Raw genomic sequence first — 26,304 nt, 5'->3', positions numbered from 1 at the left:
TTGAGGGAGAGCCACTGAAATAACTTCCCAGATTTCAGAGTTATATCTGCTTTGTACATATGTTTCCTGCAGAGTAAGCATATGTTACATACAAAATGTTTCCATGCCAGGAATGGAAATATGTCCAAAACCCCCCAAAATCTTCAGAAAAGAAAAAAAGAACAACTAATATTTTAATGCCATCCTCGGTATTCATTAATTCACATGAATTTTCTAAGCTTTTAATACCATTTCTCTTTGTTTACGTACATTTTCCATCTGAGGCGTTCTACAAGCCATATCCATCTAGCTCTCCTCTACTTTCCTTCATCCAAATTTGAGACAGCAAAACATTGCCAGACGGGTAAATTCTCTGCACCTTAGCAAGAATGCTTTCATTCACACACATCCAGCAGCTGCAGAACCAGTTGAACAGATGAAGGCATTTACTGGGACGACCAAATACACGGAAGAACACTGAGGGATGGGGATCTCTGCTGTCCAAACCCCAACTGATGTGGTCCAGCATGTACTGCCAAGTCTTTTTAAAATAACCCAGACTTGAGAGGTGTTTATAGAGCAGGTGCTGACTATGAGGTTTCAAGCGGCAGAAAGTCAGCAATGTTTAAGGAGAGGCACCGATGACCACCCGTAAGCTCACTGATTGTGCAAGGCTGGTACTGTCACTGGAAATCTGACATGAGTTGGCAGCAAAAATCCCTGCTAAATATGACAAACATGGTACATCCCCTCCCTTACAAGAAAGAGAGGATGTCACTAGAACTAATGTCAAGTCTGACTAGATTGCTGGCATTTGGGCAGGGAAAAAAAAAGTACAAACAAGTGTGCAGAAAAAACCCTATTTTTTTCCTATGGTGACCAAACAAAGCACTGTTAGCAGCAGCAGATACTGTGCACAGGAGATGTCTTCCATTGCAAGCAGAATTAAGCATCTGAATGAATCCTGCATGCAGAAACAGACCAAAATCAAAGTAGCATTCGCTATTTAGTTTTAGGTCAGCTTTGGAGATGATGACAGAAAGAAACTTCTCTGGAAGCTCTCAATTATATTGCCTATTGCAATGACAAAACTTTCCATTAAATCATTAGAAGCTCAAAGGCTTTTCACAAATCGGTTTTACAATACCAAGGTCAACCTCTGGTAAAAAAAGATACAGCAAATTCAGGCGAAATTCCTCTGACCGACTCTCTTTTAAAGTCTCCTCTCCCTAGATATCCATTTTGTTGTATTAATCAATACAATGAAACAAAGTCTGAGACCTTTCAATTTTGTTCTGAGGGTCTGTTGTTACCAATCAAAAAGCAAGACAAAATTTGCTGCTTAACAAAAGGGCTTCAGGCGATAATGCAGCCCCTGAAGAAGCACTACTAGTAAATCCACTGACAAGGAAAGGGTTTCAGTCAGTCACACACCTTTTTCCGAGGCAAAGTAATGAAGCTTTGAACCTTGAACCACTAAAATAATAGCTCTTCCCAAAAGAAGCAGTAATGCCATGATCCTGCCTGAAAAGCTGAGGAGCCCAAACAAGGGAAAGAAACAATTCAAATTGAAATAGATTGGAGGAAAGGGGAAAGCACAACAGGCTTCACTCTTGCTTCTGCCCATTAGTTTAACACTAACTCGAGCACATCTGCCGTGTTACCCTCAGCCTGACCGAAGTGTAGACATGCCCTGAGGGATTTCATCCCCTGACAGACTTAACTGTCAGCCTATGAAATCAGCAGACAATGCAAGAAGTTTGTGCATTACAGCATACTTAGGTGCATGCACATTGCTCATAGGATGAGCAATGCTCTGCTCCACTCTTCTGAAGGAAGAAAACCCTTTAACCCTTCTGAAATACAAGCTGCTCCTTAAAGGATAACCTGGTGATGCTGGCACCATGGCAACAGTGGCACCATGGCAACGGTGACAGTCAGTACCTTCATGATCCACACAGCTTTGATCCAGCCACACAGAAGTTTTTTCAGCTGCTGTAAATTTCTTTGAGAACATTTATTTCATATTTGCCCAAATGCCTGCACTCATCTCCTTCTCTAAAGCATCTATTTTCTGAAAGGAGGTTTTGGTCACTCTTTTCTGCCTTTTCTTTAAATTTTATCTTTTTTCTTTCTATGGCTTTTTTTTAGCATTATAAAAGCAATGATGGTAATATCCAGGGGTTAAGAACACAATTAATTCCATGTATTGTGACTCAAAAGCAGGCAGAGTTTCAACATGCCTTAGCAGAGTTTCAAATGCCTAATGATAATGATAAAACTTAGTTCTAGAGTAAATAAGTCTATCTGTTTTTCATAGGAATAGATTCTGAAAAACCTTAAAATCACCTACATGTTACATTTAAAATATAGAACATACTAAAAGCAGAGGGAGAGGGTAGTTCAAATGACACACAATCAGCAACTTGCCCTCAAAAATATTTTCACAACAAAAGCAGGACAAATGCATGCCTCTAGAAAAATCATCTAGATATTTTAGGGTGGTTTCTCTTTTTTACATTACAAATACCTAAATTAATAATCTCTGTACTGCAGATGAATATTTTGATATATTAGCTTTTTGACTACTATGAGAAAATAAGATTTCCTAATTAGCCCTAGTATGTGCTTAGAGAGAAGATAATCCTTGCATTTCTGTGGCTGAGTACCTCTATGCAGTTCCAGTATTTAAAGAATTAGGTATGCATCCTCTACCTTCTATCACATTGATGAAGATTTTTTTCAGTGCTGTTTTCTGTAAGTTCTTTTTTTTTCCCAGGATTTGATGACCAATACAACCATGATGCTGATCCTACAAGTGCAAGGTGGGACCAACAGGTGGCTGCATCCTTAAAGCTTCCTTAAAGTCCTTGAGCACCCTGTTTTACCAGATTAATACATGATCAATGTACAATCCTTTCAGATTAATATGCTACAGTTACTAGTTTTTAGCCCTGAGCATCATGTGAATATCAAAAGAACTGCTGAACTGCTATCTAACATCATCATTTTTTAATTCTGTATAAGACAAAAGTGGCTAAGCTATTGTGTTTGCACCATATGTACCTCAGCAGCAGTTTGGCTGCAGGAGGAAATGAACCATTAAGGTTTCATTTCTTGCCTTTGAATCACGTCTAGAGAATCCTCTGCCTTCACCTCTTTGAGGTATGTGCCACCTGTCTTGTTGCTCTCAGCCATACTAAGGCTTTAAATATAGCTCATAGATGGCCATTTTGGATCCTGGCCTTAATTTTCTTGTCTCTCTAGTGTTGTTTTCTTTTTTAAACTTTATAATAGCCACCAGATTTGATGAGTATTTCATGTTGCAGAAACATCTTACAATGATAAACTACAGTAAGGAAAGCAGGATATGTGGATTACAGAGTGCAATTAGTAGAATCTATGTAAGAAAATTCTCCTCTTATGAGAAACAGGATATCATGGCCACATTTACAATGATCAAAGAGGAATTTCCTATACAGCAAGACCTACATCTACCAATGTATAAACATGTATCTCTATGTGCATTTACGTATAAATGTATACTATTTATGTACACACCACAGAAATATATAAACATACATGACTGATGAGATAGGACAGAATTATTACAAGCACATTATAACTTATTCTGCTTTCCTCAAAAAAAAGTCATACATTTAAAGAAAGTCAGAATGCTTTGCTCCTTGGAAAATACCACATTGGGTTGAAAATTATGGTGATTGTAATGATTTCCTTCTGAACATCAAATAGCCACTCCACACTACCTTCATTCAGACATAAAGATCAGAATTTCTGAGCAAAGACAAAGCCACAAGAAGAATCATTTGCCCTCTACTATTGGAGATAGTGGCCAAAACATCTATTTTCCCTTCTAAGACTAAGAGCTCTAGCAGTGACACCAATCTTCAGCCTATAAAGTGGCTACTGTACAGAACCCAATTTTAACAGTACCTCTGCTCACATTTTAAATATTTCTCTTAAAGGCGCCCATCTGTAATCCAGATACTGTTATTACTTTCAGAGTTCCAGTTCTGGAGACACAAAGGGAACAGCCTGCACAATTCTTGTAATTGCTGTTCCTAAGTGTGCCTTGCTGATCTGGAAACACAATCAATCATGATCCAAACAGGTGTGTGCACATGCTCCAGACTAACAGCATCTGTTCAGGTCACTTCTGCAAACAAGAGGCGCAATCCATACAGCTGAAGCTTTGCCAAGTAAGGACAACAAAAGTCATTTAATGGGGGGCACAAGACTTCTTTATACCAAATAAATTTGATTTTCTTTGAATTTGCTGAGAAGCATTTTGCCCATTCTTGCTATTTCACCAAATTAAACGCTCCCTGTTTCCTGTAGATCCTTCATGCATTATAATGCTTAACTGCAGTTTTCCTGTATCTTTTCAGCCTGTCAAGGAGTCTCTTTTGCTTATATGCTGCCTCATTACTGCAAAAGCCTTAAATGGCTCCTGACATTTAGCCTCTCCCCTGAAACTTCTAAGTTCAGAAGTTGACAGGGCAATGTGATTTATCATTTTGTTAATATTTTATGAATTAAATATTTGTGCAATGGAATAAGCTTTTCAACAACAACCCCAACTGTAAAGTTCTACCTACTAGGACCACAGACAAAAACTGGATTGGACTAAGATAATATTTAATCAAGTATTGGATGATGGCAGAGGATTTGGGAGAATTTATGATTCTCCCCTAATGCAGCAAGTCTGGCATCAGAGAAAAAGAGGTATTTGTATCTTGACCTTAGCTGATACAAAACTTACATCTCATGGCATGAAGGTTATTAATCTTTCCCTTTCTCTCCAAGAAAAACTTCCATATAATGTCTACTATTGCTGAAATTGCTCAGTCCCTTTGAACCTTTTAAGCAGATCCAAGTCTGTAAAAAATATACACCTCTCTTTACTTTTACTCAGTCTCAGTATTATCTTCGCTTTCAGCCACTGAATTTTACTGATCAATAATATGGTACACTGTGTAAAACAATTACTTTTTCTATCTGCTTTGAGAAGTATTGATTTTCAGTTTTGAGCAGCAGTCAGCTGTACTAACCCTCTGCTGCTGCAAAATACCACAATGAAATACACTTCACTTTATGTTAAGCTCAGCAAGAGCTAGCCTTCTGGCATTCCAAGTTATTCTTCATCTCATGAGATCATGAAGATAATTCAGATGAAACAACTGTGATTTTCATTGTCAGACTTAAGTGGTGAATTTAACAGCCAAACTGACACTTTGCTATGTATATCTGGCAAGAAAGGAGCTGGCTTCTTGGGAAGGAATGAGCTCAGCATCTGCCTATGCCTATCTTCTTCCCAAGTGCTGGATGCCCATGAGTGGGCATCAGTCAGGAACAGTTACTATAACTGCCTTGCGGGAGAGGATGCACTTCCAAACAGGTGAACCATGACCTCCACAGCAGCAGCTCAGCGGTGGCTCAGCTGGCATCCAGGAGAAAAGAAAAAGCTTGTTCCAGCAGACAGTATGTACGCTTGATAAAACCTTCACAAAACAGCCAAGAAGCCTGAGAGCAGTAAATGCCCCCTGAGCAACCTGGGAATCCAACAGCAAACTTTTCCATATAGGCCTCAGGTGGGTGAATACCCACCCAGTTGTGCGCTCTGAAGTCACTGCCATAACTGGCCCAAAGATCCAGATGGGGACTAGCCCAAGACTGATCACAAGTGGAGGCCTTTACCATAGAGCAGGGTGTTGAGTGGGATGCTGCACACATTCTCAGAGATTGCTCTTTCCATGTCAGATTGCCCAAAGGTCTCATGCTGAACATTGCAGACTGAGGCTGTTGTCAGTTCAAGATCTGTGCATTTCTCGAGTGCATCTTTCAAACCCTTCCTTGCACCCAGTGTCACTGCTACAAGAGAACAAACCTTGTGCATGCTTCTTTTCTTATGTATGGAAAGCCCAAATGCTGCTGAAAAAGTTCCAGGGGGCTGTGAGAACTAACGAGGATGCCCAGCTTAAGGGGAATATTTTAGTGAAAAGAAATGCAATAAAATTTTCCATTGTTAAAATCTATAAACACACCTGAAGTGTCTATGTTCTTTGTCAACAATATCAGATGTAAAACATTTTTCTGTCATGACTAATTCAGAACTCTGTGGAGGATATCAGCAGCATCAAAATAGCCTAGGAAACTTTGGAATGCGTAATCAAGGGTTTTTTTAAAAAATCTGTTAGCAAAAATAGCAAGTTTCCATCAGCCTCTCTCCCAGATGACACTTACAGTTTTGGTATTTCTATGCATGTATAAAGTCCATTTCCTATTGTATTTCCCATCACACAGCTCCTTTGGGAAAACCTAATTCATAAACAAAAAATTCCCAGAGAAGATAACTAAATCTCTCCACTGACCCCTTTCCATACTACCTAACAAGAATAACAGAGGCACAGTCTCTGCATTGCCATTCTTTGGTGTGTTTATCCTGTTTTAGTAATGATGTAATGGAAAGAAAGTGACATGCTATTATTACTGTTGTTATGCTAAGGACTGCAAGAAAGAATTGATTTTCTTTAAGGTTTTATTTTTCCATTTAAAAATGACAGCCTTTCCAGGGCTTTCTAACCATTAAATGTTACAAAAGGTCAAAATATTCCATCAGAAGCTTTAAAAAATGTGATACTTGGAAAAATATTTTTTAAAAAGCATTTATTTAGCTGATCAATTTCGAGCAATGCATTTTATGAGCAATGTCACAAGGTTACATACTCAGCAGTCTCTGTGCATCCCATGCACGGGAAGACAGTGACAGAACTGACTATAGCTGACTATATTCCAAAAAGAGTCAGGGAAGCCTCTGCAAGACAGGTCCATTCCCTTCTGGCCCCTTTGAACAACCATGCACAGCAACATGCAGAGGGAGAAAGCTGAACTCTGCCCTTTTCATCTCCATGCTATAAGACCTGTGTACAGGTCAGGAACAGTCCACTGCCACCTCCTGAGATTGTCTGAAGCCTATGTGACTTCCCTGAGTACCACATATTTCAAGAACAGAACATAATCCATTTAGTCTGCTTTCCCTAGAGCTCTATGGCTGTTTTCTGACTTTTGTTGAAAGTTAAAATCTAATCCTTAAACAGGTGTATGGAGTTGGACTGAGAAATGAATGCACTTGAGGTTTGGCAAAGAGTTGGGGAGGAAGAGGAAGACAGAGACCTGTTTCAGAGAGCAGCATCTGAAGTTTCTGAAGGAAGCCACCTGACATGTGACACCTAGTGCCTACCATAGAGGTCAAGGCTCAAGATCTGTGAGACAGCCTGGAGACATGTCACCCACAAAGGTATTTGAAAATCAACAGGGAACATTCTGAAAAGAGCAGAGAACCCGCAAACCAGAAGAATGTGGCTATATCTTTCTTGGTTTTGGAAGCCCAGCCTTAGCTAGCTTTGGAGCTTTCTACATTAGTATGTTACAGAGTACACAGCTCTCCCATGTAATTTTGGCATTTACATCAGTGCATTAGCATCGGAAATGACTTCCAAAACAGTTCTCATTCTTTTGATTTCTCTTTGTCACAATAATGATTCATCTCCTAGCTCTCCATATGCTAGTAACTCCAGGAGACTAAATAAAAACATGGGAGACTAGCAATCTATTATGCAGAAGAACAAATAAACCTGCATTCTCTGCAATTCAAAATTCTGTTCGATTCGAAAAAATTTCCTTTTGAACTGTTGTTTTTGTACTGTCAAGCATATAGAGATGGTTTGTCAAGGCTAGGAATGAAAAAGTATCTTCCAAAGACACTCCTAGTTCACTGTTCTGCCTTTAGCTTTACATTAAAGAACATGCCAGTACCAAACGTACGCTTCAAATGGATATCATAATAGATAAAAGGAAACAAATTATTTCAGAGCATCTCTTAGAGCTCAAAGTTAATGTCTGCTGAGACTGGATTTATTATATTAAGCACAGCTGAAAAATTGTTCTATGATACCACCCCTGAGTCACAACACATAAGTTTGTGTGACCGTGTCATGCCCAAAAAGCTGTGTAGCTGGCTTTTTCAGTGTATACACAATTGCAGCCATTTACACCACTCTCCTCACAATATTAAAATTTTCCATTACCTGGCAATTCAAAATCTCCAACAAGTCTCAGCTGTTCTTACAAGACAGCTTCCTTAAATTGCAACAGTGCCCCAGGGAGCCTGTGTCACAGCTTAGTGGCCATGCAGCACACAATGAAGTTGTTATGGAGACTGACGTCTCCCCAGCAATTATATGCTGTTATTAGTGTTGGCTGCTACAATGTAACTATGAAGCTGTCTCCATGGAAACTACCCTAAAACCGGTATTTTTAAGGTTTCAGCGTCTAGTCTTTTTTACAGACCCTAACAATACAGTGAAGTTCACACTGATTGCCTTCTCTGCTTGAAGCTCAGCTGAGAAACACATTTTCTTTTCCAAGGTATTTGCATAGTCCCCATGGTGACTCACAGGAACCAACTATATGTAGCAAGAATAAATGTACATATTGCATACAGCGAGGACCAATCAGAAAGCAATAAAGATTTTTACAATTTTTAATAATCTTTATCCATGTATGTGTGCACATCCACATGTGTGACAGTGCACAAGGTGTGTAGATGGAGAAAGTTCAGTTCTACTTTTATGAACCCCTTCTTGGAATCCTTGAAAACTTCAGGGTCACAGAACCTTCCTCTCTCAGATAACAGATGCACTTCTAACCACACTGTTGCCACAAAGAGCTCCTACCAGCAGGGTCCAGATGGGTCTAGGACACAATTCTCCCTCTCTCACAGGGTTTTGGCTTGCAGCTGCACAGTTTTCCCAGGTTGGGTGAGCAGAGATCTTGAGACAGTATTGCACAAAGTGCAGGATCTTTGCTGCATGAAAACACACTGTGTTTATGGAACTTCAACGGGAGTTTATGACATTTTTGCCTAAAGCTTTATGAGGTCCAAGCCAAGAAAGAAATGGGATTTTCAGCCAAGAATCTCACTGTCACTTTTTCCTGAGCCAGCAGCATGCAAAGAAGACACTACTTCAGTCTACAATATAACCAAGTGGGTAAGTGCCAGAAAACCAAACACATTCTTGTTCTAGTTAAGATATTCATATAAAATTTTTAAACAGGTTTTTAAATTCCAGAATCCTGTTCCATTAAGGCAGAGAAGAGCAAGGGAGAGACATTTACTACAGAAGGTACCCATGGCAGGACTCTTATAAATTTCCTGCAAGTAAATAGCCCCCAGCAGAATATTTTCTAGCACTTGCATGCTAAGAAGCAGTGAAAAAGGAATTAAGATGTATACAAATTGAAGTAAATGTTTTGGCAGTGGCTTTAAGATTGCAACAATGTGGAAAAGCATGAATTCATTTTATTTCTCTTGGTTGGTTTGCCCCTAGAATTACAGCAGATAAAATTCTCATGTGAAATGCTATATGTGAAGAGAGGCACAGTGAGCATAAGAAGGCTAGGAGCCTCAGAAGGCCTGCAGTTGTGGCTCTCCATTTTATGAGAAGCAGAAAAAAAGAATTTGTGCTTTAATAAAAACACCCGTACTTTCCCAGCCATTAAGATGGATATCATAAATTATTTTTGCACTGACATGTAGAGGGATCTAGTCTATCCATTCTCTTCAAGACACCATGGGGAGCAAAGAAGCAAAAACACAGACACAAAATATAAAATCCAAGACTACAGGAGTCATTCTGAATAGCAGGAGGGATTCTGAACAGCCATTATACATTTGGGGGAAAGACTAAACTTGCTGGAGTATAAGTGCAGTTGGTACACAGAACCCACAGATAAGAGATGCTTTCAGACACTCCTGCAAAGCTGCTTTCGCAATGTCTGGCAGCTAGCATTAAACACAGGATGACCTGGGGCATACACATCTAAAGTTAACAAACAAGGAACCAAAGCAGCTGTCAGAGGATGCTTTTATGTACTAGGGAGCCTCCAACACTGTTCAGATAAATTTTAGATTACATAATAGTGCCTGGGATGTTTATATAGAAAATATTTGCATACTCCTGATCCGATTATTCTATATTTCCTTCCAACCCATGCATAGGAAAATCAGTAAACCTCAAAGCAACTTAATTTCAGTTATTGAATTGCCTTTCTTCAGGTGAGGGAGGAAGAAAAAGAGAATTCAAAATCCACTGACCTTCCCATTTGTTCTTCCTGTTTATAACAAGATGCTTCAATGGGTTCTTACTGGAAACAAGCTGAATTCCCTACTACAAGTTTTTTAGGAAAACACTAAACATGATATTGGAATATGAATTCATAAGTAACGAGTATCTTGATGAATTTTTCCATTCTGTTAATGATTTAAATTATTTCTGCTGCTTAACTTTTAGAGACCCTAACAGGCTTCATCACCAGATATAGATTGGCAACCTTAATCAAAACAAACTCACTGACAGCACTGTTAGAGCTCATTAGCATCCTCACCAGATGCTTCTGTCTGTATATATGAGCATCTCCAATTTTTTCTTTCCAGTACATGACCCAGGATACTAGCACAGCTTTCAAATTAAAACAAGAAATCTCAGCACAGCTTCAAATCCTTGCTCTTCTGGGGATTAAATCTGTGCAAGGCTATGACAAAGCATTTTGTATATCTTGGACTTCTCAAAAACTTTTTTTTTATACAGATCACTGATTTTTTTTGCATTTCTCAGGAATTTATACAGATATGACTAACACATGTACTATTTGCTTTCACAGAAAAAGTGCAGAGAGCATTTGTCACTATAATTATCACACAGGACTTTATACACAGATGAAACCTGTGCTTCATCTGTCTCTGTGCAAAGCAATGCCCTAACATGAGAGCCATCAGAAATCATTACAGGAAAGAATTTAAAAACCTCATGCATGGATTAAGTTGCCACAGCCAAAGTAAAGATCATAACAACAAGTTACGACCCAGCTCCAGTTTTTAAGTGAATGAAAAATTGGAGGGTAGGGAGGCCAAATATGTGGGCTTCACAAAGAATGTGTCCTTGGATGTGCAAAGCAGAGCTGATCAGATCCCATGGTTAATTTATTGGAAATGAAGCTGTGACAACGATCTCAGCCCCAGCTCATCAGTCACATAGGTACAAAGCATCCAAATGGAAAACAGATTTTCCGATTCCCTGCACCTCCCTGGAGGCCTGTGCTGCTGTCTGAGGACTACAGCATTCTCCTTTCTTGGCTCATTTGCAAGATAAACATATTCTGGCCTCAAACGCTGCTCCTTTCCAACTGCTGGTGAAAACTCCAGTCAGTCTGAGAGATTAGAAGGATGATCTAGGGCACTACTCAATCCAAGAAAAATGCTCATGTGGGAACACAAAGCTGTTGTTGTGACCAGAGGTGGTTTTTTTTTTTTCCCACTGGATCCCATTCTGCAAGTCCAGATACAAATACTTTCTTTCTTTATTCTTTATCCACATTAACTTCCTTCCTTTTCTTTTCTTTTTTTTTTTTTTAAGGGAACCAGACACTTAGACTTAAACAGATTTTTACAGCGCTAGTTAAAGGCTGCTTTTCTGCACTTAGGACGATTTAAGATGTGACTGACAGAGCCCTCATACCTGGGAAATGCTGAGCTGGATCAGTGCATAGTTAAATCATTTTCAAACACCTGCAGGAAGTAGTATTCATGATCAGACAGATGGAACTCAAATCTTAACTACACAGTACATAAATTTATAGTTCCTTGTAGATACAAGGTTCCTTGGGGGAGTTTTTTGGGAGCCAGTAGATCACCCCCGACCCTTAAGGTAAGCTCCAGTTCAGCTGTTGCTTTCTGCCTGTCTGCGTCTGTCTCTGCTTTGATTCCTGTTCTAAAACTGATGCATAGTGCTTCCAAACTTTTCAAGGATTCACTGACTTTTAACCCCAAATCAACCGCATTTCAGCGCTTGGAACAACAGGTCTCCCATGCTGCTCATGCGTCCTTAGAAGGGTATGGTAGAAACCCCAAAATAAGTCACATAGCAAGCTTTAAAACACTCATGGAAGACTTAGGGAAACTGCTAGTGTTGATAAAATTATTAGTGCTACAGACAGATCTCATGTGTTCATTGTTATTGCCCTCTTCAAACTCAAGATAAGACATAATTTGACCACTGGGTTAGAAGCTACAGCAGGAAAAGGACTAATTGCTCTGCTAAAAAAACTTTCTAAGCAAGATAAATTAACAATGTGCATTAAAAAGCATGCACTTTAAAGGCTAAAGAAGAGATTAAATTCTTCCAGTGACACAGGGACAAGCTTTAAGTTGCTATGAAGGAACATAATTTCATTGACAACAGTGGCTAGAACAAACTTCATATCATTTATGTCTAGAGATGGCCAAACTCCCACAAATCTAGAAACCCTTGAACTCTGGGAAAACTTTGATCCAATCCAGACTTTATGGCTCTGATCCACTTCATCTGGGATGGACCCAAATCTGCTTAAAACATATTTCACAACAGTATTTTGTGCATTTTTTTCCAGTAGGTCATAAATACCACATGTAAAACCATGTACCCTCATTTACAACACCTACTAGCAGTGCCAGCTATTCCAATCTCCAACCCAGAATGTTAAACAAAAAACAAAAAAACCAAACTAAAACAAAACAAAAAGCCACAACTACAACAACAACAATAATGAAAGACTCAAGAGCAAGTTTTAGATCTTAGACTTTGTCACAAAGCAGTAATAAGAAAGCTAAGGTACTAAAATCTGCACACTCAGAATGTTTAGAAGAAATTCAAACTAGTGAGAAACGTTGTGTGACTTGTACAGTAGGAAAGAGCTTACAAAGCACAAACCAAGTCATATCAGTCTGCTCTTGCTATCCCCACAAAAAACAGACTCATTTGATTACAGTTTCTAAAGAAGCATATTATGCAAATCTAGGGTTTGGGGTGGGGGGGTCATAATGTAACACCTTCATTCACTGTAGTAGGAAAGGTGAGATCACAAACCACATCGGAAGGTTGTGGTTTTCAGATGACCTAGATGAAAGTGACAAAACAAAGTAAAATCTAAGCAGGGAAAAGGAGTCTGACAAGCTCTTTTGATTGCATTCACCACCAATAATTTAAAAACTGAGTTGTTAATAGCTTAAATCAAGTACAGCCAGACCCCAGATCACAGGATAATTCCAGAAGGAATGGGTCTCAGGAGGTCAGACTGGGTTGCTTAGGGTTTTATCCATTTGGGTCTTGTAAACCCTCAAAGTTGGAAACGGCACAGACTTCCTGGGCAACCTCAGCCCTTGCCTGACTTGTCTTTGGGGTGAAAAAATTTTCCCTCATACCTAATCTGGACCTCTCTGTTTTCTTAACAAAACCCTACACAGCACTGTGAATAGCCTGGATCTGTCTTCTGGATAATTTCTCCATAGCTACTGGATGGCTGCTGTTTCTTAGATGCTCCCAAAGATGTCCCTCTTCCAGGCTGAACAAGCTTGATCCAGCAGCCACTCCCCAAAATGTAAGTGATCCAGTCCCCTGACTTTCCTGGCAACCCTCTGCCAAGCTCATTCCAGTTAATCAATATCTTCCCTGTACTAAGGTGCCTGAATCAAAACTCCCTATTCCAGATGTTGACTAACAAGTGCTAAGGAGCAGATCATGATCACTTCCACAAATTTTCTGTCTATCCTATTATAAGTACAGCCCAGCATACTTTGAGGTTTTTTAGCTGCCAGAGCACACTGCTGCACCATGTCCTGCTTGCTTTCTACCAAAATCACAAGTCCTTTTCCACAGAGTTGCTTCCCAACTATGCAGTCTTCAGGCTCTATTATTGCCACCAACTCTTCCTTCCCATGTGCAGGGCTTCACATTTGCCATTGATTAATTTTCTAAGATTTCTGTTGGCTCATTCCTCCAGACTGTCTAGATCCCTCTGTAAGGCAGCCCTATCCTCCAGTGTTATTGACTGGTCCTCCCAGTTTGGTGTCCCCTGAAAATGTGAGTGCACATTCTTACTTCTCATTCTTCAATAAAAATGTTAAATAGGAAAGGACCCGGGACAGATCCCTGTGCCATTCCACTTGTCACAGGACACCAGTTACAGTAGGAATCATTAGCCTCTACCTTCTGAACCTGATCCTCCAACCATTTTTTTATCCATCTAGTTATCTGCCCATCCAGACTGTAGTACTCTAATTTTTATATAATAATATTGTGGGACATAGCATCAAAAGCCCCGTTAATGTCAAGGCAAATGACATCCTCAGCTCTCTCCTGCAACAAAAACAGTGAGAGTTCTGGTATTGAACTTCAGGGAGTTAGCTGTAACTCTTGGCTTGGGAAAGACACACAGCCAACTGTGTGCAAAATGGCTGGTGCACACACTCATAAAAGAAGTATTCTCCAAAACACATAGGAAAGTATAGGCTTGTATTACTGGGATGCCATAGTCCAAATCCTTAGCTGCAGTAACCATCCCAGTTCCATTAGGCTCAGTCTACACACAGTATTTCATCTCAGATAATGATCCTGGGATATTACACAACTGATATTTGTTGCCACAGTTCTACACGCAGGTTGCACAAACAGGACCAAGGAAGCATCAAGGAGGAATAGCAAGAGAAACTAGAGAGATGCAGAATTTCCTCAGTTCTCCTGGGAGATGCACAGATCCATTGTGTTCCTGTGAGGGTCTTTCTCTTACCTTTGCAAGGAAACTCCAGGCTGCATATTGCCCTGAGGTTGTGCTGCTTTTTAGCTTCACTGTGTGCAACATCAGAAAGAATCCCAACAGTCCACTGCAAAGAATGGGGAAAACTTGTTAATAAAATCTCTTAACTTCAACTAAACAACCTCTTACAGACATCTTGGTTTTCCTAATGAAGAACTGCAGTGGTAATCCTGTTTGGAGAATGAAAGCTGGTGGACAGGAAGCTTGCATTGTGTCCAGTACACCTAGAGTTTTATTCAGTCAGTGAATAGAATCTGAATAAAGTAAGTCTGACACTCTTATAGCTGGTGTCTAATGCACTTGCATAATCAGAAAAGTAGAGATTATTGAAAACATGAGGTGAAATATTAACTTCAGGCATTGAAATGGCTCTGAATAACAGCAATGCTAATTTCAGCAAGAACCACACATATTTGGCAACTAACTCACTTCAACCTCCACAGAGCCTTGAACTGAAAAAATAACCACTGGAAAGTTTCTGCCTGAAGCTTTTAAGCTGTTTAAACTTCATGAAGCCAAAATTCCAATTAGGAAGTCAAATACATCTCTACTGTATAACAAAGAGATGTCTCAGTAGTGCTGGGAACAGGATTCTCCAAAGTTTTCTGCTGACAATTAAGAGAATTTTGATCTCAAGTCTTATAGGACAGCAGTTCGCAGCACTCCTGTAGCCAAGACTACTCTTAAGGAAATTTTGTTCCACATGTCAACAGACTTTATAGAGTTCATGAGGTTTGGCTGCGGATTTTATTTCACTTGTGACATATGCAGAATCTACTGATTGTCAACCATTGGAACAGTGTATACCAGCAAGCAGGGAACAGAAAGGGACTTTAAAATATGTAGCGCACAAATTACTGTGAGGCATAAGAGATTACAAAGTGCTGTGGGAAGCTGCATGGGAAAGGAGATAGGACCAACACAGCACACAGGTGGTGAAGCAAAAAGTGCCTTGGTATTCTGTTTTAGGGGCATGCTGTTCTGGATAGAGGTGCCATGCAGTTGGTCCCCTCTCTACAGCAGCAGGAAGGGTGGAAAAGGGTGGCTCCTGAGGTCAGAAGTTCTGTGCTGGGCTCCAGTATACCAGTGTTGTTCCCTGTGCAACACAAGTGGCCAAGTTCCAGCTTAGCTGCATGTCCATACAGGCACCAAAGAGCAGGGTAAGATCACTTCCCAGGAGTAGAAGGCATTGGGAATTTCTGCATTGAGCCATAACACAAGATCCTTTGGGATGTGTGTGAAGTCTGAAGCAGATGCTGCTTTGATGAAAAAAGATAGGCCTAAACTCAGTAACTTGTTACAGAGGATTGAGTGCTGAGCAGTAGAGCATTCCACTCTGAGAAATTAATGAGTTCAATGAACCAACATTGCCCATACTTTTAAGAGTCCAGTAGCTTATTTCAGATCTTCTGCCCTGCTGTGAAGGGCTTTCAGTCATGAAGATTTGAAGATATTTAGTGCAGGTCAAGAGATAAAAAAGTGAAACAGCAAATTATAATACTTAAACTATTGATGCCCCAATTAACAGAAATTTATTTCATTAAATAAATTGAGCACTTTCCACCTTACTGCTGATGTTTCAGACATTTTTTCAGAGGCAGTTGATTTAGCTGCATGAATTGCCCTTACCTTACATTGCATAGGCTTTCCTCCAAATCCCACATATTTACAAAGACACTCGATTATAAAAGGTAGGAGAGCAACTGAGATGTTTGTTTCTTCATCTAACCATTCTTTTCCCCTTCCTGTAGTGTAGAGTGCTATCTACTACACATGTACTGAAGGTGGGCCAATGGAAACAGAAGTGGGAAGCTACCACAGAGGTAAATAAAGTGAATGAGAAGAATATGTGGGCTAGACTGATATCTATTAGAGTCTTGTTCCAGATTGCAAGGCAAGAAGTATTGTATTACCATCTGTATGGCAGTTGTCTTTTGTCAAGTGGGCAATTTTCCTTATCTCTTTCTCTCTGAGTGATCATAATCACTCCTCCCTAGGGAGGGTTAATCTGCTGATAAGAGGCTATTGAATGTCACTGCATGACTGATAAGAACTGTAACATCCCATTGTGAGATTCTCCGGCCAGAGGGAGGAGCCAAGCATTGCTACCCAAATATAATCTTGAGGTTCTGAAACACCAGCACAACTTCTCCACTGGATTCCCCAGAGGAACAGCAGCTGCCTCTTCTTCCACTGGATCTGCAGAGGAAGACTACCCCATTTTCTACAAGACCCCCTGCTCCAACAGAACCACACCTGGCACTTCAGGACTGCAGCCACATTTCCAATTGGACTGCTACCAACACCCTGACCAACAGGGTGTCAGGTTGAATTTGACTCTGTCAGTGTTGTTCTAGTGTATTGCATTGTTTATTTTATCCTTTTATTTTTCTTCCCTATTAAAGAACTGTTATTTCCTGCTCCCATATTTTTTGCCTGAGAGCCCCTTAATTTAAAATTTATAGCAATTCGGAGGGGTGGGGAGGGTTTGCATTCTCCATGTCAGGGGAGGCTCCTACCTTCCTTAGCAGACTCCTGTCTTTCCAAACCAAGACAAGCCTGCAGTTAGACCTCACCTTCAAGAAATAGAGATTTCACCTACCTACAGAACACCTAATTGCAAGCTACTTGTAGTGTGAATAGACCACATCTGGAAAAACATAACAAAAACCTATATACATTGGAAATTATTTAACAGTCATTCTCAATATACCCTTTCAACAGAAAATCCAGACACATGCCAGAAAATGCATTTCAAAAAATATTTTTGCCATTAGTTGGAATGAAAATATCTTTTCCCTCCTCTTAAAAAAACACTTTAATTTGGTAAAAGACTGGGGGGGGGGGGAAAGACAGGAATTTTTTTTTTAATTAAAATCTATGGGTAACATATTTATGTTGTCCTGTGAGAATTATGCCAATATGCAGTGAACTTTTGCTACTGAAAACAATGGAATGCTTGTTAAAGCTTTTCCTTTTTACCTAAGACAGCATTCTGCAAAATCACAAGATGCACAGGCAAATAAATCCATGCATACACATATACTGCTGAAGACTAATACTTAGTAATTGCTGCAAACAGGAAGTTTGGGTTAATCTGACTTCAGAAGCATTTGAGAGATGCTATGTATCAAAGTTTTGCTACATTGGGTAAACATTATTTTACTTGTGACTGAGAACTCTCCTGATCAGAATGCATTTACTCAAGGATACACATACTTTCAGCACATTTGAATCTCAGGCCATCAAATGCATCTCCATAGACATGCAAAGATTTATTCTTTGTAATTCTACTGGCTTATGACAGCAGAAACTAGTATAAGTAAGGCTACAAAGTTTTTAACTGAGAGTCTAGGCTGGAAGTCAATTGAACCTCTTATTTTGAAAACATTTACATGACCTTTTATACAGAGAGGTTACCTGGCACAACAGCTGCTATGAAACCTGTAGAAGTACAGGAATGGAAAATCCAAGGCACTGAAGAGATCACCTGAGGGACAAAGCAATACACTCAGTAGGTGGGAAAAAAATTACCCACTGTTACAAGCAATGCAACAGCAATTACATGAACATTAGTAGTTTAACATTCCTTTGAGCCTTTACAGCTGGCTGGCTTTTCATTTATGATGCTTTCCACATTTCTGGCGTGTTTAATGATTTCTCTCTGACCTTGCTTCTAGCCAGTTCTTGCCTTTGGTCGAAAAAGGGAAAAGGGATACCTAAGAGTATTTATTCTTTTCCAGTATTCAGAAGGTCCTGTTTAATCAAAAGTTGCCAGTGGACAGACATGTAACATATCCACTTCTTTTATTGTGCAGCATGTGATAGCTCCTACAGAAACAACAGGAAACACAGACATATGGTAGTTGCTTCCCCCTCTGGCATTTGAACTCCGTAACACAGAGCATGTTGAGAGGTTTAAAGAGTTCTCCTAGGTCTAAGTAGAGCTCTTGAGTACTTGCATTTCCAGGAACATGGGCTTGGGTGCTCTTGGTGGCAATTACAGGAGTTCTCTGGCCTTCAGGATCTACAGATTTGCATGAAGCTCCATCTTTCACTTTTTGAAACGCAGAACTGTTTCACTTTTACATGTATGTCTGTCCTGGTTAGGGTTTCCTATATACACAATCTGCACCACCAGGAAAAAGGGATGATTTATGTTTCTTTAAATGCTTCCTTCTTTGTTTTTCTGGCTGAACAAATGTAAGCAACAGGTGATCACCTTTACCCTCCTAATTATGAACACACCAGAAGGTAGGAATATTAGCCAGCATAAAATTTCTCAGTTTTTACCACCTGATTTGCTGCTACTTCAAATCCTGCTATGGGCCCAAACAATGGGGTCCTTTTTATGAAGGCAACAAAACAGAAACTCTGCATAGCACTGGGGACAATGCAGAGAAGGAAACTCAGTTCTATATGGACTGCGGGGACACTGCTCTGAAGAGGACATGTTGGCTTAGGGAATCCTTGTTCTTTTCCATGCACCCCCTCAAAAACTGTTCTTTGTTGTCAGTCCCATACTGCTTGTTTGCATGGGACAGCTAAGAATGGTACTGGGAAATATCATGCAAGTCATATACCCTTCTCTTCCTACATGATAACATATTATTGGTCATATTCAGGGCTAAAATCCTAAGGGCTTGGTCGCTCAAAACATGCACGGAAAGCCAAAGCAATAGGGAAACTTAAGAAAGGAAGAATTCAGTTCACTTTACCTGCTGGATGGGATGCAGAGGCCAACAGCACTACACTAAAAAAAAAAAAAATTAATTGGATACTACAGAATTTATGACATGGGCTGAAGACTATAAATTGACAGCTTTGTGTTTGTTTATCCATAGTGAAACTTATTCCAGTTAAGTACAATAACTGAGACACAAATACCAATTAAAAGAAAACACAAGTTGATTGGACAATTTCTGACCCGAAGCAGGATTATCACAAATATTTGATGATGCCCTCTGGTTCTGTCTTAAAAAGGCATGTCTCAAAAACCTACCAGCATAGAGATTCCACACCTTTCTGGGTAACTTTCCCAGGGCCATTCTACCCACCCAGCAAAGAAGTTTTTCCTGCTGTCCCATTTTTTAACCACCAAAGTTGCAATGTGTGGTTGTTGTTCCATATTATGCTGAATATTGCATGTAGACAAGTTTAAAAACACATGAAAATAAAACCAAGTACCAGCCTGAATTATTCACACTTTCCAGATACAAGTGAACACGAAAACCAGTTGTGACCAGTTCTTTATCGGAACTATTATCACTTAGGTTTTCTGAGGTCTTACAAAGACCTCACCCTTTTGAATTTGCAGTATAGGTTGTACAGAGCCTTTTTAGTGTTACTGATTCTTCTTGTAAATTTCTCTTCTTTTTTTTTTTTTTTTTTTGCACAATTTTCACTCCAAATTGCTTCTAAGGTTAGAGGGCTACAAAAACATTCTGGGGTGCTGTGAGATGGGATAAGCATGCATGTCTGTAGAGCTACAGCTTCTTCCAGTTACCAACAACATACATCCATGACAAACTCTAAGGACAAGTGAAGAGGAAAATAGTATCTCGACAGTTTGTTTCTTGGTAAGCATCAAGCACTGCACTTAGAGAGGTAAAAAGACATTCATTGATGTTATGAATGCTCAAGCATTCCAGGCCAACTCCCTTTTCCAGTGTTAACACATTTCCAAACCTGTTCACTCACAGCTGGTCTCAGGTCTCTACATGACCAAGCTTCCATGCTTGGTGACCTGCCTTTGGCAAGCTTTGGTGGACCCCAGCATCAGTCACAGAATCACCTGCAGCAAAAGGAACTGCAAAGAGCATGGAAATCCCATGGCCAAGGAAGCTCTGGGGGGAAGCTGTGAAATCAGCTGTGGAACACAATAGGCTGAAGGAGGAATGGGTTTATGAGGGACAGACAGGCAGGTATTTTAGACTTCAAACTTTATAATTCTTTGAAAGGCATCAGATGGTGCTGTTTGTTCACATTCTCAATATTTATATAGGTCTTTAAAATATGTTACTGCCACAAAGGTATTAAACAAGGCAAAGCAGATCAGTTACAATAGGTAATTTGCCCTATCCCTCCTCCCTACACATGGATGCTCTCCCTGTATAGGAATGCCAAGAGTCATTCACAATAAACAGGCCCAGTTCCTCGGTTTCCTGGTAAAGAGAGAAAAGGAAGCAAAGGTCTACTGCTTTTGACTGAATAACAGAGAAAATAGGAGACTGACTGGGAAAGTGAAACTGTATCAACAGTGATGAGAAATAGGGCTAAACCATGTTTCTCCACTTGTTTTTTGAATTATTACATTTTAAACAAAAACCCACTGAGACTGGGAAATAGTCAGAGAGAAACTTCCTTCTACAACCAAGAGGAACTGATAACCCTAACAGACATCCCAGGTTTTGGTCCAAACAAAACAACAGGAGAAAACAAAACCTTCATTGTGAAGTGCAGGGCAGGTTAAGGCAAATGGATTAGATGGCATTACAGCTGCTCTGTAGCCCTGCTCTGAATGAAGCATCTGTGAAAAAGACACGATGATGCTGTAAAACCAGATTAGGGATTCAGAGGTTTCTAGCAGGATAGCCTGGATGGATATGAGGCTGCAGCAAAAACAAATTCCATGTGCCAGATTTCTCTGCTCCTCTTTTTTTTCCCCCCTGTACTAAATACTGATGGCTGGGTGGTTTCCTTTCTGGAAAAAAGAGGTTTTGTCAGCAAGAAAAGCAATTTGTGCCTGCAAAGCTGCTCTCCCCTATTGCAGTAAATCTACTGCAGCATTTTTAATTCACAAAAGTGACAGATTAGCAGCTCTTCCAGAAGCCAGATGTAGTTTTGCTGCGTAGAGTAGAGCCTTTACCTCATAACTTTGCCATTTATTCACCATCTGAAATTTGAATTTGAGAATTTGAAATTCTCCTGTATCTGTTTTTGCCTCACCCATGTCTGCCAGGTCATCTAGGCATACCTTTGTGAACAAGTTTCAGACAGAGACAGGTATTGGGATGCACTGAAACTTTCTTGCGGGTTCTTAACAAGAAGTAAAATATCTCTACCTGCCTCAGCATAGGAGAAAGCCCAAGAGGAGCTACAACCTGCTTCTAGGACATTTATGTCTCCCTCAACATGCCAGGCAGGCATTACTACTCCTCCTCTCATGCTACCCCTCACCAGCTAAGGGGGAGAAATGTGGCTCCCCCTTTGATTAAAAATGGGGGAGCAGAAAGGAATAAAAGAAAATGTAAGATTATGAACCACTAGGAAGTAGAACACTAATGCAGAAGTCAGAGTACAGAGAAATACAATACTGCAGCTGAAGAAAGGGGGTGGGATCAAAAGGATTGGAGGATTAGAGGCAGGATCTTGGAAGAACATTGACTCTCTTCTCTTCCTCACTGCCCCAGATGCTTAAACACAAGGGAGGGAGATGAACTGGATGGGGCTGAGCACTGAGAAGCAACATTACCCCTCCCTTCTCTGCATAGCACAGCTCTGCTTTCCCTCCTACACTTGTTCCTGGCCTGGCTCCCTTTTCAAAAGCCATTGAATAATCATGTTGGAAGTGATGAAGTGAGAGGAACGCCAGACTTTCAACATCAGCAAATATTTCTTCAGATCTGTTTGATTCTGGAAAGTTCCCATTCATATACATTTACTTAGGGTGTTCTTTTCTTCCAAACAGTTCCAGATTTCAGAACAAGAAATAGTGCATGGTGTGTAAGGACAGCATATGCTAGGAGACTGCTCATTTCAGTTGCATTTCTGGAAGCATCCAACAGAGCCTTCTCTTTTATATATATATATATTTTTTTTTAATTTTTTTTTTTTTTACTCTAACATACTGGTATATTCTAACATCCAGTAATTTGTGGCAGATCTTTTAATCTGCTTCATGCAGGCAATCCCTACACTCAGTAGAGTACAACTGTGCTTCCATACTGAACTGAGAAATACTTTGAACATAATAACATGAACATTTTGAAGATAAAGAACACTTTGAACATAATCCTATGTATTTTTCCTATGTATTAAGAAAAATTTCTTCTCTAAAAGGCTTTGGAATCAAGCATTGGAATAGGTTGCCCAGGGTCTGAGTCACCATCCTTAGAGGTATTTAAGAGACATGTGGGGCTTAGGGACAAGGTTCAGTGGTGGGCTTGGTAGTGCTCAGTTAATGCACTCAATGACCTTAAGGTTCTTCTCCAGCCTAAAAGATTGGATGATTCTAAACACTGTCTGGCTGTGCCCATACAGGTACATGTCTGATCTGGGTTAGAAATAAGGAGCTTTAAAGACATGTTGGTAATAGTTTTAGGAGGAGAAAGTTGCACTGATACCACACTAGCAAGTTCTTTCATAAATCATAGAATCATACAATCATGCTTGTATAGACAAGACCTCCAGTACACATTAAACTGTCCTGTCCTGGAGGTGGAACTGTGATCCTGTCATGGCCAGAACAGTCCTGAGAAGAGGAAGCAGCATATCCCTTAACACCTAAATCACAAAATTTACTGCTGGGCACCCTCTGACAGAGATAATCAGTAATTCTGACCCAGAGTTGCCTGTGAAGAGTTAGTGCTCATCCAGAGAACATTCTTTTATTCAGTGATATTTAAAAGTAGTTTTGATTGTTTTCTACAGAAATCAAGCTTGTGCAGTAAAGCTGGGTGTACACAGCTCCACACAGCTCTCAAACATGCTGAACAGCTTCATCCAGATTTGAGAAGTGGCAGTGGTCTCCGAGATAACTACATGTGCAGGGGTCTCACACAGAGGCAAACCCTGCCCCTGCCTCCTGCAGCAGGATTCCAGCCCCAGACACTGGAGGAGACATGTCATGGAGGTTGCAGACGAGGAGAGAATTTCTGCCAAACTTTACACCCTTTCAAACATCATTAGCTATTTTGACAAGACAAAACTCAAAAAGAATTCAGATGTCACTTATCCCATTGTCCATGGTACTGCTTGTTTTCCCTTGGCAAGAGGAGATCCAAATGCTATGGATTGTGAACTTCTCTAACACACAGAAATGTATACCCATATAGACACATAGACATACAGATATACACAGACCCAAACCAAACAAATCAGCATCCAGTTTGCCACCTCCCTTAGGCCACCTGCTTTCCAGCAAGTTGCTTTGCACCATCATCTTGTGAGCTACGCTGACCTTTAAGCCTCTTCTTGGGGAAAAACTTCAGAAGCTTTGATAACAAATTTTTGCTCTTAAACAGATGCTGAAAATAGCCATCTTCCAATTTGCATAAATCCATTGTTGGATTGTTTGTTAGTTTCTTTTCTGTAAAAAGAATAGTTTTAAACACATATACTGCTGCACCTCACAGTTCCTTAGTGAGAAGTTTCTCCCTTCCAAAAGCTTCCAAATAAATTATCATACTTTTCATGTAATGTGGGACTCCTGCTCTCTGCTGGACACAAGTCCACAGACTTCAAAGGGCCAAGATCATAAACTAATAGAGAAACAGCTCAGTCCTGACTTTTCAATCAAAGCTGAAAAATTAAGACCTTTGGCCAAAATCTGAATTTAAAGGTTCAGGCCTAGATGCAATTTTCAACTAAAATGACAGCCGAGAGACAGTCAGGCAGCCTCCAAACAAAAATCAATTGATTTTACTGCTTGGTTCATGATTTCCCTTCAACACAGAGAGGTAGCTACATCTCATTCCAGACTTCATAGGTTATTTCTGCATGTGGCAGCATATTTGCAAATTCCATGACTAATTCTTCCAAAGTTCCAATAAACACACCTACCTTCTTTGTGTAAAATTGATTTGCTTTGCATTTCATAGTAGATGGAAAACAACAACTGACTTAAACAAGAGCCTACTTCAAGCAAACTGATATCCAGATATTGTCCATTAATGGGGCCCTGGTGAATCATAAAGGCAAAAGCAGAGGCCTGCATTACTTATTTACAGAAATAGGAGATTTGATTGAACTAAGACAGAGAGAGATACAATGTTATCATATTGACTATGCTCACGAGACAAATGGGAATTGAAGGAAAGCAACTGTTGTACATTGGTGTCCCTGATGTACTTTTATCAAGGATCTTTCATGTGACCAGACAAGAGCATATATCCATCTAATCAAATAGACTAGCACAACTTCACTTTTGTTATCTTATGCCCAACTTCTGCTCCCTCTTTCACTCCTTCTGACCACAGAAGGAATTTCTTTGAATTTATTATTCATACTTTGTATTCCCAAATGACCTTAGGTATGAACACAAGAAAAGAGGCCAACATATATTAGATGTGATTTTAGACAGAAGAAAATGCCTTACTTGAAGAAGATGCCTTACTTGAAATAAAGCCTCACAAAAACCTAACAGAAGCCATGTACACTGAATGTCCTGGTTCGTGGCTCTTTGAAGAAAGGAGTGGATTTAAGAAAGCAGGGGAATCTGGTCAGTGACTCAGACTCTTTCACTAGCTACAAAATAACAAGCCACTCTTCTATCTCCAAATCAGAAAAACAACTGAAAGTCAGAATTACTCAATCCCACTAATGGCACTGAACAATCAGTTACTGCTCGTTACTTTGCACACAGTACTTTTGTAATCACTACCTCCTCTTCTGGCAATTTTGTACAAGTTTTATTTTCTGAAGTGGGGTATTGCCAGGGAGTTACTCTGTAAATATTATTTCTGGAAGTAATAGATCACTTGTGCATGTGGTCATTTCAAAATTCATAATTAACACTTTGTTACCTCCTCAGGTGTATATTGGCATGTCCATCTACAACTGGAGCCAAAAAAATTCAGCTGCTAAGCCAGTCAGCTTAGCACTGTTCTTTCAGCAAATGTCCTGCTAAATAAATGCATTTAAGTAGTGGTAGCTATGAGTTTCTTCAACAAACCAAGGCTGAAAATGAAAACATATACTGCATAAAACAGCTCTGGTGTATCAGACTTATTCATTTTACCTGAATACATAGTTGATGTACTGTTGGTCCAGATCACTGGGAGAGAAGGCAAAGAAAAAAAGGTGGTTTTTTTAGCAATGCACTTCATTTGGTATAACAGATCAGTATATCAAACAGTAATATACAGTAATACTGTAATGTTACATTATGTTAATTTATATTATATATAATAAGGTTAATATTAGGTAATACATTATATTATAATTATATACATTATAAAGATAATATAGTAATAATTTTATCAACACAGTCAATTATCTACCAATTAACTAACATATTCATTTACACAGGATAACACACATTATTTCTGTTGTTATTGTGAGTAGGAGTTTCATTTAAAGTGACGATAAAGTGAGACTGATTAAAATTTAGATCCTTTAACCAGAGGTGGAAAATCATTTTGAAATAAATAAGCTTATCCATGCATGTATATGATACATCATATGCAGTGTCAACATACCCATCTCCATGCATAAAGAAAACTGCACATTACAGACACTGTGAACATGCAATACCACCTGATTCCAAGACTACTATTGTGTGGTTGCAGTTCTAACATGCACATGGGATTAGTGCAAGGTTCCAAGGTGTTTAAGGTACTGAGCCATTCCTATCCTGTGGTAAGCCACCAGCTGCCAAACACTTTTGAGACTGTG

General features: G+C 39.7%; 1 protein-coding gene across 4 annotated transcripts in view; it reads right to left on the bottom strand.

Moving 5' to 3' along the window:
• Window positions 1-26,304, bottom strand: part of TMEM241 (transmembrane protein 241) — a 55,023-nt gene that overhangs the window by 9,756 nt on the left and 18,963 nt on the right. For all 4 annotated transcript variants that reach the window (XM_084226671.1, XM_084226672.1, XM_084226669.1 and 1 more), the window contains exons 10-13: window positions 25,649-25,684; window positions 19,407-19,441; window positions 18,109-18,178; window positions 14,662-14,755 (exon numbers count right to left, since the gene is read on the bottom strand). In XM_084226671.1, the coding sequence (XP_084082797.1) occupies window positions 14,662-14,755; window positions 18,109-18,178; window positions 19,407-19,441; window positions 25,649-25,684 (235 nt within the window). The remainder of the gene's footprint in view (window positions 1-14,661; window positions 14,756-18,108; window positions 18,179-19,406; window positions 19,442-25,648; window positions 25,685-26,304) is intronic.

Source organism: Fringilla coelebs (genome assembly GCF_963513975.1).
Source record: "Fringilla coelebs genome assembly, chromosome: 1".
Classification (NCBI taxonomy): Eukaryota; Metazoa; Chordata; class Aves; order Passeriformes; family Fringillidae; genus Fringilla; species Fringilla coelebs.
This window is presented reverse-complemented; position numbering and strand designations above follow the sequence as displayed.